The sequence below is a fragment of the Miscanthus floridulus genome, chromosome 18, assembly GCF_019320115.1.
Source record: "Miscanthus floridulus cultivar M001 chromosome 18, ASM1932011v1, whole genome shotgun sequence".
Lineage (NCBI taxonomy): Eukaryota > Viridiplantae > Streptophyta > Magnoliopsida > Poales > Poaceae > Miscanthus > Miscanthus floridulus.
The window spans coordinates 75,148,944-75,161,704 of NC_089597.1; the positions used below are offsets into that span (position 1 = coordinate 75,148,944).

The following is a 12,761-nucleotide window of genomic DNA, read 5'->3' on the forward strand; positions in this document are numbered from 1 at the left end:
TATTTCTAATGTAAATATCTTAAGAGGTAGTAGTTTCTATTTGTTGGAGGTAACACAGACTTGATTAGCCAGAGACTGCCTCAAACCCCAGGCCGTCTCCTTGATTATATATAGAGATAGACATTGCATTGATTACAAACAGCTCACTAGAGCATAGCTAATCAGATAGGTGCCTTGGCAGCCGTACACACCTCTTGGGCTGCCCAAGGTCTTTAAAGACTATAATTAACTAGCATAGTTATCTAGGAAATGCTTAGGAAGCAGGGCTTATTAACTACATTTCTCCCCCTAAGACCTGCTTCAACTAATCTTGATCTCCTTGATCCCAATCCTGCTCCTCATCTCTTCCAGCTTGGTTTTGCCCAAGGCTTTAGTCAGTATATCAGCGAGCTGATCTGCAGTGGGAATGAACTCTGTCTTGATGCTACCTTCTTCCACACAATCTCTGATAAAATGATGCTTGATTCTAATATGCTTGCTCCTGTCATGGAAAATATGATTCTTTGCCAAAGCTAGAGCAGACTTATTGTCTACTCTGAGTTCCACCACCTCAACTTTTCTTCCCAACAAATCTGCAAACAGTCTTGACAACCACAAAGCTTGGGTTGCAGCTGTTGTCATCGCCACATATTCAGCCTCACAGCTAGACAGAGCAACAACTCTCTGTTTGACAGACTGCCAGCTGACCAGGCTGGTTCCAAGGAAGAACAAACATCCAGTTGTGCTTTTGCTTGAATCAACATCTCCAGCCAAATCTGAATCACTGTAACCCACAAACCTTGCTTTGCCTATTGTTCTGGTGTAGCAGAGCCCATGATCTAGAGTACCAGCCAGGTATCTCAAGATCCTCTTCACAGCCTGAAGATGTTCAGTTGTTGGCTTCTCCAGAAATCTGCTAACATACCCTACAGCAAAAGCCAAATCTGGTCTTGTGTGCACTAGGTATCTCAAGTTGCCAACCAGTCTTCTGTACTGAGTTGGATTTACTTCCTTTGCTGTGCTTTCCTTGCTCAATTTCAACCTTTCTTCCAAGGTCTTTAAAGACTATAATTAACTAGCATAGTTATCTAGGAAATGCTTAGGAAGCAGGGCTTATTAACTACATTTCTCCCCCCAACACCTGCCTCAACTGCAACCAGGAGGGCCACTGGGCACGTGAGTGTCCCCAGCCGCGCCGTGAAGGTGCAGAGCGCGGCGGTAGAGGTGGAAACCGCGCTGGCCGCGGCGGTGGCAGCCGTGGTGGAGGCCGTGGCGGCGGAAATCAGGCTGGGCAGCGTGGCGGGAACCAAGGAAGGCATGAGGCGCACGCCCAGTACGCCGAGTGCGATGAAGATGGCGCTCTGTTTCTGGCACATGGCTTCATTAGCCTGGAACAGAGCACGCTGGCGCACAGCACGTCGAGTTCTCCGAGCCACGTGCTCGCGCCTATCTCGGCGTGGACGAAGAAGAGGTGGACAACGGCTGGTACCTGGACTCCGGCGCGACGCATCACATGACCGGGCGCCAAGAGTTCTTTGCTGATCTGAACACTGGCGTTCGAGGAACGGTCAGGTTCGGGGACGCGTCGAAGGTAGAGATCAAGGGCGTCGGGTCTATTGTTTTCCAAGCCAAGACCGGTGAGCAGAGGGTCCTTCATGGCGTCTACTTCATTCCGGCGCTGAAGAACTCTATCCTAAGTCTGGGTCAGCTTGATGAAGGAGGGTCCAAGGTTGAGATTGGCGATGGCGTGCTTCGCATTTGGGACAAGAGCCGCCGTCTGCTCGCCAAGGTACACAGAGGGAAGAATAGATTGTATATTCTGCATCTTGAGGCTGCACAACCTCTCTGTCTCGCGGCGCGCAAGGATGATGAGGCGTGGCAGTGGCACGAGCGTTTCGGCCATCTGCACTTCGACGCACTCCGGCGACTCAGCAAGGAGGAGATGGCGCGCGGGATGCCGGTGGTCGACCATGTTGAGCAGGTGTGTGACACCTGCGTTACCACCAAGCAGAGGCGGCGTTCCTTTCCGGCTGCAGCAGCATACCGTGCCCAGAATCAGCTTGAGCTGGTGCACGGTGACCTGTGCGGTCCGGTCATGCCAGCGACACCGGCGGGCAACCGCTATATCTTGCTGCTCGTCGATGACGCTACCCGTTTTATGTGGGCTGTGCTGCTGCCATCCAAGGACGCAGCAGCAGAAGCAATTAAGAAGGTCAAGGTGGCAGCAGAGGTGGAAAGCGGGCGCAAGTTGAAGGTCCTGCGCACCGACAATGGCGGCGAATTCACCGTCGCGGAGTTTGTTGCATACTGCGCTGATGAAGGTATTAAACGGCATTTCAGTGCTCCTTATTCACCGCAACAGAACGGTGTTGTTGAGCGCAGGAACCAAACAGTGGTGGCCATGGCACGAGCTTTGCTCAAGCAACGCCGGATGCCCTCTCGGTTTTGGGGGGAGGCTGTGATGATGGCTGTGCACATTTTGAATCGATCCCTGACGAAGGCGCTGAAGAATGCCACTCCTTATGAGGCGTGGCACGGCCGGGCACCAACAGTCGGCCACCTCAAGGTCTTTGGCTGTGTGGCTTATACCCGGCGGCTTACTCAGCTTCGCAAGCTCGATGACCGCGGCGAGGCTGGCGTGTTTATCGGCTATGCGGAAGGGGCCAAGGCATACCGTATCTATGATCCAGTGTCCCAGCGCGTGCGTGTCAGCCGCGATGTGGTGTTCGACGAAGGCCGCGGCTGGGACTGGGCATCACCGGCAGCAGGCACATCAGAAGCAGCGGGCAGTGAGTTTACTGTTGAATTCCCATGGGCGGAGGCACTTCCTGAAGCAGGAAGTTCAGCGTCGCCTTCACTATCTCCTCCGCCACATCCTGCATCGCCTGGTTTCTCTCCGGTGAATGCAGGAGAGCCTGCAGCGGAAGCAGAGGAGCCCGCAGCGGAGGCAGAGGCGCCTGCGTCGACCAGAACACCTACACCAGCTCCAGTAAGTCCTCAGGTTGAGCATGTGACCCCCCTGGAGGATGATGATGAAAGGGTGGATGCCTACCACGACGATGAAGAACTCCGCTATCGGAAGATTCATGACATTATTGGTGATCAGCCAACCCCTCCGCCGGCGCAGCGGCTGTTTGCAGAACTGAATCTCACCCATTATGGTGAGCGTACAAGCTATGAAGAAGCCAAAGATGATCCAGATTGGCAAGCAGCGATGGAGGAGCTGAGATCAGTAGAGCGGAATGGGACTTGGGAACTTGTTTCTCCCCGTCCTAGTCACCGTCCAATTTTACTGAAATGGGTGTTTAAGCTGAAGAAGGATGAACATGGAGCTGTAATTAGGCACAAGGCAAGACTTGTGGCCCGTGGTTTTGTGCAGCAAGAAGGAATTGATTATGAAGATGCTTTTGCACCGGTTGCAAGGCTGGAATCAGTGCGTGTTTTGCTTGCCCTAGCAGCACAAGAGGGATGGGCAGTACATCACATGGATGTGAAGTCTGCATTTTTGAATGGAGAACTCCAGGAGGAGGTTTATGTTACACAGCCTCTAGGTTTTGTAGTACTAGGAGAGGAGAAGAAAGTGTACAAGCTGCACAAGGCTCTGTATGGCCTAAGACAGGCTCCTCGGGCATGGAATGCTAAGCTTGACTTGACTCTCAAGCAGATGGGTTTTGAGCAGAATGTGTATGAAGCTGCTATGTACAGGAAGGGATCAGGTGACTCCCTACTGGTAATTGGAGTATATGTTGATGATTTGATCATCACAGGAGTCAACCAGCAGAAGATTGAAGCTCTCAAGGTAAAGATGAAGCAAACCTTTGAAATGAGTGATTTGGGTCTTCTGTCTTTCTATCTGGGAGTTGAGGTGAGACAATCAGAGGGGAGCATCACTCTAAAGCAAACCCATTATGCTAAGAAGATACTTGAGCTTGGTGGTATGGCAGGTTGTAATCCAGCCACCACACCCATGGAAGAAAGGTTGAAATTGAGCAAGGAAAGCACAGCAAAGGAAGTAAATCCAACTCAGTACAGAAGACTGGTTGGCAGCTTGAGATACCTAGTGCACACAAGACCAGATTTGGCTTTTGCTGTAGGGTATGTTAGCAGATTTCTGGAGAAGCCAACAACTGAACATCTTCAGGCTGTGAAGAGGATCTTGAGATACCTGGCTGGTACTCTAGATCATGGGCTCTGCTACACCAGAACAACAAGCAAAGCAAGGTTTGTGGGTTACAGTGATTCAGATTTGGCTGGAGATGTTGATTCAAGCAAAAGCACAACTGGATGTTTGTTCTTCCTTGGAACCAGCCTGGTCAGCTGGCAGTCTGTCAAACAGAGAGTTGTTGCTCTGTCTAGCTGTGAGGCTGAATATGTGGCGATGACAACAGCTGCAACCCAAGCTTTGTGGTTGTCAAGACTGTTTGCAGATTTGTTGGGAAGAAAAGTTGAGGTGGTGGAACTCAGAGTAGACAATAAGTCTGCTCTGGCTTTGGCAAAGAATCCTATTTTCCATGACAGGAGCAAGCATATTAGAATCAAGCATCATTTTATCAGAGATTGTGTGGAAGAAGGTAGCATCAAGACAGAGTTCATTCCCACTGCAGATCAGCTCGCTGATATACTGACTAAAGCCTTGGGCAAAACCAAGCTGGAAGAGATAAGGAGCAGGATTGGGATCAAGGAGATCAAGATTAGTTGAAGCAGGTCTTAGGGGGAGAAATGTAGTTAATAAGCCCTGCTTCCTAAGCATTTCCTAGATAACTATGCTAGTTAATTATAGTCTTTAAAGACCTTGGGCAGCCCAAGAGGTGTGTACGGCTGCCAAGGCACCTATCTGATTAGCTATGCTCTAGTGAGCTGTTTGTAATCAATGCAATGTCTATCTCTATATATAATCTAGGAGACGGCCTGGGGTTTGAGGCAGTCTCTGGCTAATCAAGTCTGTGTTACCTCCAACATTTGGTATCAGAGCCGACGCGGCCAGCAACATTGCCATCTCCTCGTCCGCCACCACGTCCACCGCCTCTGTCTCGTCCTCGTCCACCACCGCGGCTACGTCCACCGCCACCGCGCTGGTTCCTGAATCCAGAACCACCGGCATCATCTGCCTTCTTCTCCTTCCTCCAGCGCGCTCTCCACTACTCCTCGGTGTACAGCAGCTTGCCGTTGATGGCCACCGGCTCGGTCAGCGCTTGTTCCTCGCGATTATCCACCACCTTGAGCCTTCCAGTCACCTCCTCGAGAGTGAGCGCCTCGAAGTCGAGGAACTGCTCAATGGCGACAACAATCTGCGCGTACTTGGCCGGCACCATGCGCAGAAACTTCTCCACCACTCGCTCTTCAGTGATGTCCTTGTCACCATGAATGACAAGTTGTTGGTGCAGAGTTGACAGACGCAGGGCGAAATCCTCCACTTGCTCGTCGGGGTTGACGCCGATGTTCTCCCAATCGCGGCGTAGGCGCTACAGCGTTGCTCGACGGACCCGGTCCACGCCGATGCGAGTCGCAGCGATGGCGTCCCACGCCTCTTTCGCCGTAGCCTTGTCGAGGAGTGGGATGCCCATCTCCTTGGGCACGGCCCCGACAATCACCTCCAGTGTGCGCCTGTCATCGCGAAACTGGACAGGACCGCCCTCGATGGCGTCCCAGAGATCGCGCGCCTGCATCCTCAGCTTCATGGTCTGACTCCACTCGTAGTAGTTTGTCTTGTCCAGCATCGGCCACGACGTGCTGCTATCGGAGTCGCGGTACACCACTCTGCCTTGCGGTGATTCGTAGCGACTGCCGCCGCGGCCGCGCCTCTGGTCCCGCAGTGGTGACTGCGAGTGCCTCCTGTCTCGCGACGGAGTCCGCAGCCCCCGATTCCTGCTCTCCGCCTCCTCTTCCTCCTCCTCTGCATCCTCTTCTTCTCCCTTCTCAACAGCAATTTCGGCCCGCATCCTGCGCCGTCCTTGCTGCCGCCTCTGCAGCAGCCGCCGCCTGCTTTGCTGCCTGGACTGCCAGCGCTGCTGCTTCCTCTGCAGCCTTCAAGCGCGCGGCACGGCCGGAGGAGTCGCCCAGCTCTCCATCGCCGGTTCCCTTGGCCTTGAGCCTGGCAGCTCGCTCTGCAGAGGTCGACATGGGGTGGAGAAGGTGAGGAGTTGGCCTCGTGGCTCTCTAGTGTCTAACCTCTCTCTGATACCAAATGTTGGAGGTAACACAGACTTGATTAGCCAGAGACTGCCTCAAACCCCAGGCCGTCTCCTTGATTATATATAGAGATAGACATTGCATTGATTACAAACAGCTCACTAGAGCATAGCTAATCAGATAGGTGCCTTGGCAGCCGTACACACCTCTTGGGCTGCCCAAGGTCTTTAAAGACTATAATTAACTAGCATAGTTATCTAGGAAATGCTTAGGAAGCAGGGCTTATTAACTACACTATTTATGCAAAGTTTTATAAGTTTTAAAAGTTGGACTGGATGTATGTCCAAAACAGCATATATTTGTGACCAGTGGTAGTAATGGACCATATGGCCGCCAACGTAGGGAGACTGCGATTTGCGCCAGTACATCCTTCGTCATGCAGTTGACGAGGTAGCCTACCATTTGCTGATCCTGGACAACCCAATGCTCATACATTGAATTGACGATGGTGGTCTTGTACTTGTCTTCAGCCACCACAATGGTCATCGGCTCTGGCGCCTTGATGGATCCATCTAGTAATCCCACCAGCTGTCTACCCCTAATGACTGGGAGAACCTGAGCCTTCCAGTGGATGAAGTTCTTGCAAGTAATCTTCTTGGAGACAGGCGGTCCAAGGAAGGAAGGCACATGGCACATTGCAGGTTGATGCCATGGGAGTAGGTGTGTTTTGGGAAGAAGATAGCTCTGATGACCATTGAAGGATTTGTGTAACGAGGATACCCAAACTAGAGTCCAAGGCGTGCGTGTGTGGTGTTGTAGGGGGTTTCTTTCCCCCTTTTTATTGTTCATAATATAATGATATGCAGTTCTCCTACGTGTTCAACAAAAAAAAAAGGATACACAAACTCAGGTTCACCATGGTGCATGTTATATAGTGTTGTTGGGCAACAACCTACAAGATTACATGGGCTCTAGTTACAATCTATCCCTTCCTTTTACATTTATGTTTCTAGAAGGTACTGGGATACGAAACCAACTAACCTATACACCTTGATCAATATCATAGATATACATCAATGACTTCTAACAGTGCTGAGCCTTGCCCGGTTGAGGGTGTGGATTTACGTCTGGACCACCCAAGTTTAAGTCCTTGTCAAGGCAAATATGGATGCCTATTTCTTCTTAATGTTGAGCCACCTTGTGTGTTGAACAAGAGTACAGCAGGGGAAGCCCCCACTGTAAGATTTTTTTAGTAAAAGGAAAAGAAACTGTACAAGAAACACAAAGCTATACAAGTAAACAGCGAAAAGCTAAAACAACAAGCCTAGGGAGATGTGGGCAATTCATTTATATTCCAACACTCCCCCTCTTGTGGAGGCTCCCTCAGGCCTTAGACGTGGAATAGGAGCGGCAACAATTATATTTTATTTAATTGCACTAACCTGGATTCGAACTCGAGACCTTTGGCTTTGATACCATATTGAGTTGCATGCACCGACCAGTTCAATCCAAAAGCTTAAGCTGATACGGAGAGGTGGGCAATTCACTTATATTCCAACACTAGGAAACTAGGCTAGGGAATTTATACAAAAGAAGAAAGCAGTACGCTTAGCATCGCGGATCCTATGAGCCACCTTGTTCCTCATAGGTTTGTCAAATTTGTCTTTTTCATTTCATGGGAGATTGCTCGTTATGTTGATTTCAGGAGTGATGTTTCAAAGTTGTTTGGGTTCATGGTTTCAAAATAATTGTTCATTGAGGGTAATAAATACTTGCACATTTTCAAAATAGTTCATGTTTATTATTTCAAACTGTTTGTCAAAAGGTATTGCACATTTCCCATCATTTTGCAGTTTCACTAGAAAAATGTAAAGGATGTAGGGTGATTAGAATAAATAATCATTTAGGTGACTTGGTGAGCATGGCCTTGTCCTGCTGTTCTTACTCAAATTCTGAGCCTTCTTAATCACTAGTCATTATCACAGGATAGTTGGACTCGGACAACTATCTTGAAAGATAGAGGGTCTGCGCATGGATATCTTTGATTCTCCAACTGTGACCTTTCATCGTGCTTCATGTTGATTGTTTACCATCTAGTTTTTTATAATAATATACCAAGCGAAGCTAGATGTCACGATCTGATTAAACGAAACTTTTACTTGCTCTTGCAACCCTTAAAGATTATGCTGATTTGTCCTTCACTCCAAAAATCATTTCTAGTGACAAGATTTGTGTCAGTGCAGGCACTTACATATGCTGATTGTTCAAGTGCTCCTATCATCCTCCTATTCACCCAGGTAAGGTTATTCTGGTGATAATTACTAGCAGCTCATGTTCAATCAATCAATAATATTTCAGTTCTAACTTTTTAATAAAAGGATAACACATTGCATGAATTTTTTTTTTTCTGAAAATGCTTATGCATTAATATAGTCCACAAGGCCCAATTCTGAGCTCTGATGAGATAAATATGGTTCCAATAAAAAAAGTTCCAAAAACTTGTGGCATGTAGCTGATTAGACAGGCGGTCACAACCACGCTGCCCAGCCAAAGGGGATCTGAGGGAGCTAGTGATGTCTTCTATGCCAGGCGCAGGCCCAATAGTGGTTAGGGGGGCCGGTCTGTTAAGGGGTTTAGAGACCCAATTTATCGCTTATTTGGTATTTTCTTAGAGATAGATATAGTTCCTTAATTATAGCATCTATAGGGAAGGATAAATACTTGTAATCGAGGATGATTAAAATTAAGCAGAAAGCAACAATTAAGTTGCTGGCTTCCCTTGGGAGCCAGCCGTCCCTGCCCTCTCCCTCGTGTGAACAGTACCCATGTTACTGTAGCGCTACGGAACTCTAGGGCTGCAGCAGCAGCCGCCGCTCTCGCCGCCACGGCCCCTCGCCGACGTCGAGAGTACAGACCACGTCCTCTCCTCTTTCATCCCTATAACCTGCGCAGCAACACCGGTAGGGCATAAATCCTATCGATCTGGCATCAGAGATCTCTGGTTCGATCATGTCCAGCCCTCTACCGAGTTCTTCCCACCCGCCGCCGCCGCACACCCACCTGCCGCCACCAGCGTCTTCGTCGGCGCTGCTGCCCCACACATCAGGTGCGCCGGCTTTAGGCGCGCTGGCGTCCTCAGGGGCGCTCGCGCCCTCTGCTCTGGCGCCGTCGTCTTCCGCCGCCCTCGTCCTCACCTCGGAGCAGATGACGGCCACAATCCTGGAATTAGGGCAGGCCGTGGTGGATATCAGGGCCTTCCTCATCGGGCCCTATGCGCCCCAGTCGTAGCCCCAGCTGCCACCTCCTCCGCCGCCACACCAACAGCAGTTACCCCCGCCGCCGCCGCCGCCCTCGGCCGTGACCACGGCGCCGGTCATCTCGTACCAGTATGGGATGCCCTACGACGGGACTGCAACGACCTCGTTCCCAGCTGCGCCGCCGCCATCCAAGGGCGTCCCCATCCAGCAGATCAGGTTCCCGTCATCGCCGTCACTGCTTCCGGCTTGGATCGCCGGTTCGTCGAAACCCATCTACACGGCGCCCAGTACCCAGCCGCACCTACCGCCGCTCCCGACCACCGGGGCTGTCATGGCGCCTGGCGGCGCCCCGGCTCCAGGTGTCCTCTACGGCGCGGTGGACGGCCCCCTGTTCCACAGCGGCAGCTTGATGCCAACGCTCTCCGCCACGTCGTCCTTGCTGGACAGCACGGGCGCGACGCCCTCGGCCACCGCACAGGACCCGCCGCCGCCCAAGTTTTACAAGTTGGAGTTCGCCACATACGACGGCTCCGTTGATCCCCTCAATTGGCTCAGCCAGTGTGAGCAATTCTTTCAGGGTCAGCGCACGCTCGCCTCCGACCGTACCTGGCTCGCCTCCTATCATCTCCAGGGGACGCCCCAGACTTGGTACTACGCCCTTGAGCAGGACGAGGGCATGCCATCGTGGGAGCGCTTCAAGGAGCTGTGTCGTCTGCGCTTCGGCCCTCCGATCCGCGGGAGTCGGCTGGCTGAACTGGGCCGACTGCCGTTTGTTTCCACTGTGCAGGAGTTCGCCGATCTCTTCTAGGCGGTGGCATGTCACGCCCGGGACGTCTCCATGCGTCAGCGGGCCGAGCTCTTCGTTGGTGGCCTTCCGGATCATATCCGTGTGGACGTGGATATGCGCCACCCCCCGGACCTCCAAACAGCCATGTACTACGCCCGAGCGTTCGAGCGTCGTGCGGCTGCCATGCAGCCGGCGCCGCCTCCTTGAGCCGCTCGTCCGGCTCTACGTCAGGGTTAGCCTCCTCCGGCGCGCGCACCCGGGGCGGCCCAGGCAGGGCAGGCCCCCGTTGCGGCCAATGCGGCCCCCGCGGCGCGCTCGTTTCACCGCCTTACACCGGCGGAGCAGCTGGAACGTCGTCGCCAAGGACTATGCTACAACTGCGATGAGCCCTACGTCCCTGGACATGTGTGTCAGCGGCTCTTCTACCTGGAGTCCGGGGACTACATTGCGGAGGACGCCGCGCCCACCGAGGATGGGGACGCGGCCATACCACCAGAGGAGCCGGCCGCCCAGGGGCAGGCGGCTGCTCACGCTCTCGTCGTGTCCCTCCATGCACTTGCAGGTATCCGGACGGAGAACACGATGCTGCTGCTGGTGATGGTCAAGGGGGAGCGCCTCTTGGCCCTTCTAGATATCGGCTCCACCCACAACTTCCTCTAGGGCGCAACCATGCGCCGCCTGGGGCTTCCGCTCACCGGGGGGCGCAGCTCCGCGTCACCGTCGCCAACGGCGATCGCCTGCGTTGCGAGGGCATCGCCCGTCACATCCCCATCAGCATCGGGGGCGAGGACTTCTCTATCACTTGCGTCGGCCTCAACTTGGGCTGCTTCGACTTCATCCTCGGCGTCCACTTCCTGTGGACCTTGGGCTCCATTCTCTGGGACTTCGAGGCCATGACGTTGGTCTTCTGGCGCGAGGGTCGCCGCGCCCTCTGGAAGGGCGTGGGTGGCTCTGACTCGGCCGCGCCCCAGCAACATGTCGCGACGACCTCCGTCGACTCTCAGCTGCCCTTGCTGGACTGCCTACTGCAGTAGCACATCGCCATCTTTGAGGAGCCGCAGGGCCTTCCACCGGCCCGTCCGTACGACCACCGCATCCACCTCCTGCCGGACATAGCTCCCGTCGCCGTGCGCCCGTACCGCTACCCCCAGCTGTAGAAGGACGAGCTGGAACGGCAGTGCTAGGACATGCTCACCCAAGGCATCATCCGGCCTAGCACTTCGCCGTTCTCGGCGCCCGTGCTCCTTGTTCGCAAAGCGGACAAGTCTTGGCGCTTCTGCATCGACTACCGCGCCCTCAACGCCAAGACGTCCAAGGACAAGTTCCCCATACCGGTCGTGGATGAGCTTCTCGACGAGCTCCATGGGGCTCGCTTCTTCACCAAGCTCGACCTGCGTTCGGGCTACCACCAGGTGCGGATGCACCCCGACGACATCGCTAAGACTGCTTTCCGCACCCACCACGGCCCTACTTGCGGAGGTTTGTGCTGGTCTTTTTCGACGATATTCTCATCTACAACTCTTCGTGGGTGGAGCATCTGCAGCACATTGCCATCGTCCTCAACGAGCTTCGGGCGCACCGTCTTCACCTTAAGTGCTTGAAGTGCTCGTTCGGGGCGACGTCTATGGCCTACCTGGGCCACGTTATCTCTGCGGACGGCGTCGCCATGGACGCCGACAAGGTGGCGGCGGTCGCTGCGTGGCCCCCGCCGCGCTCCGCTTGGGGCCTCTGGGGCTTCCTGGGCCTGGCGGGCTACTACCGGAAATTCATCCGGGAGTTCGGCCTCATCGCGGCGCCCCTGACGCGTCTCTTGCGACGCGACGCATTCGCCTAGGACACGGAGGCAGAGGCAGCCTTCCAGGCGCTTAAGCGCGCCCTCACCACCGGGCCCATCCTCTAGATGCCCGACTTCGACAAGCTATTCGTGGTGGACTGCGACGCGTCCGGCGTGGGGTTTGGCGCCGTTCTCCACCAGGGTGCTGGCCCTCTCGCATTCTTCAGCCAGCCGTTCGCCGCGCGCCATCTCAAGCTCGCGGCTTACGAGCTGGAGCTCATTGGTTTGGTGCAAGCTGTGCGCCACTGGCGCCCGTATCTGTGGGGCCGCCACTTATTCGCACTGACCATTACAGCTTGAAGTTCCTCCTGGACCAGCGCTTGTCTACCGTTCCGCAACACCAGTGGATCAGCAAGTTGTTCGGCTTCGACTTCACCGTCAAATACCGCCCCGGGCGCCTCAACACCGTGGCGGACGCCCTGTCCCGCCGCGACGCCAAGCACGGGGCCGAGGAGGACAACAGCGTGGGCGCTGCCATGTGCGCCCGCTCAGGCCCCTCCTTCGCTTTCATCGACAACATCCGCCGCGCCACGGCGATAGCAGCGGACGCGCAGCTACTCCTTCGGCGCCTTGAGGCCGGCGACCTGCAGGGGCCGTGGCACCTTGACGACGGGCTGCTCCTGCATGGTAGTCGCCTCTTCGTCCTCGACCACGGCGACCTACGCCATCAGGCGCTCCTTTTGGCACACTCGGCCGGGCACGAGGGCGTTCAGAAGACCCTCCACCGCCTACGCTCCGATTTCTACATCCCCGGCGATCGCGCGCTGGTGAGGAC

General features: G+C 54.1%; 1 protein-coding gene and 1 pseudogene across 1 annotated transcript; both read left to right on the forward strand.

Annotated features, from left to right (window-relative positions):
- LOC136521894 (protein SWEETIE-like) overlaps positions 1-8,317 on the forward strand; it is a 63,781-nt pseudogene extending 55,464 nt beyond the window's left edge.
- A 3,022-nt stretch (positions 8,318-11,339) lies between these two features.
- LOC136524024 (uncharacterized mitochondrial protein AtMg00860-like) lies at positions 11,340-11,986 on the forward strand. The gene is made up of 2 exons (XM_066517514.1): positions 11,340-11,564; positions 11,696-11,986. Exons 1-2 carry the CDS (start codon positions 11,340-11,342, stop codon positions 11,984-11,986), a joined length of 516 nt encoding a protein of 171 aa, XP_066373611.1.
- The last annotated feature ends 775 nt before the right edge of the window (positions 11,987-12,761 follow it).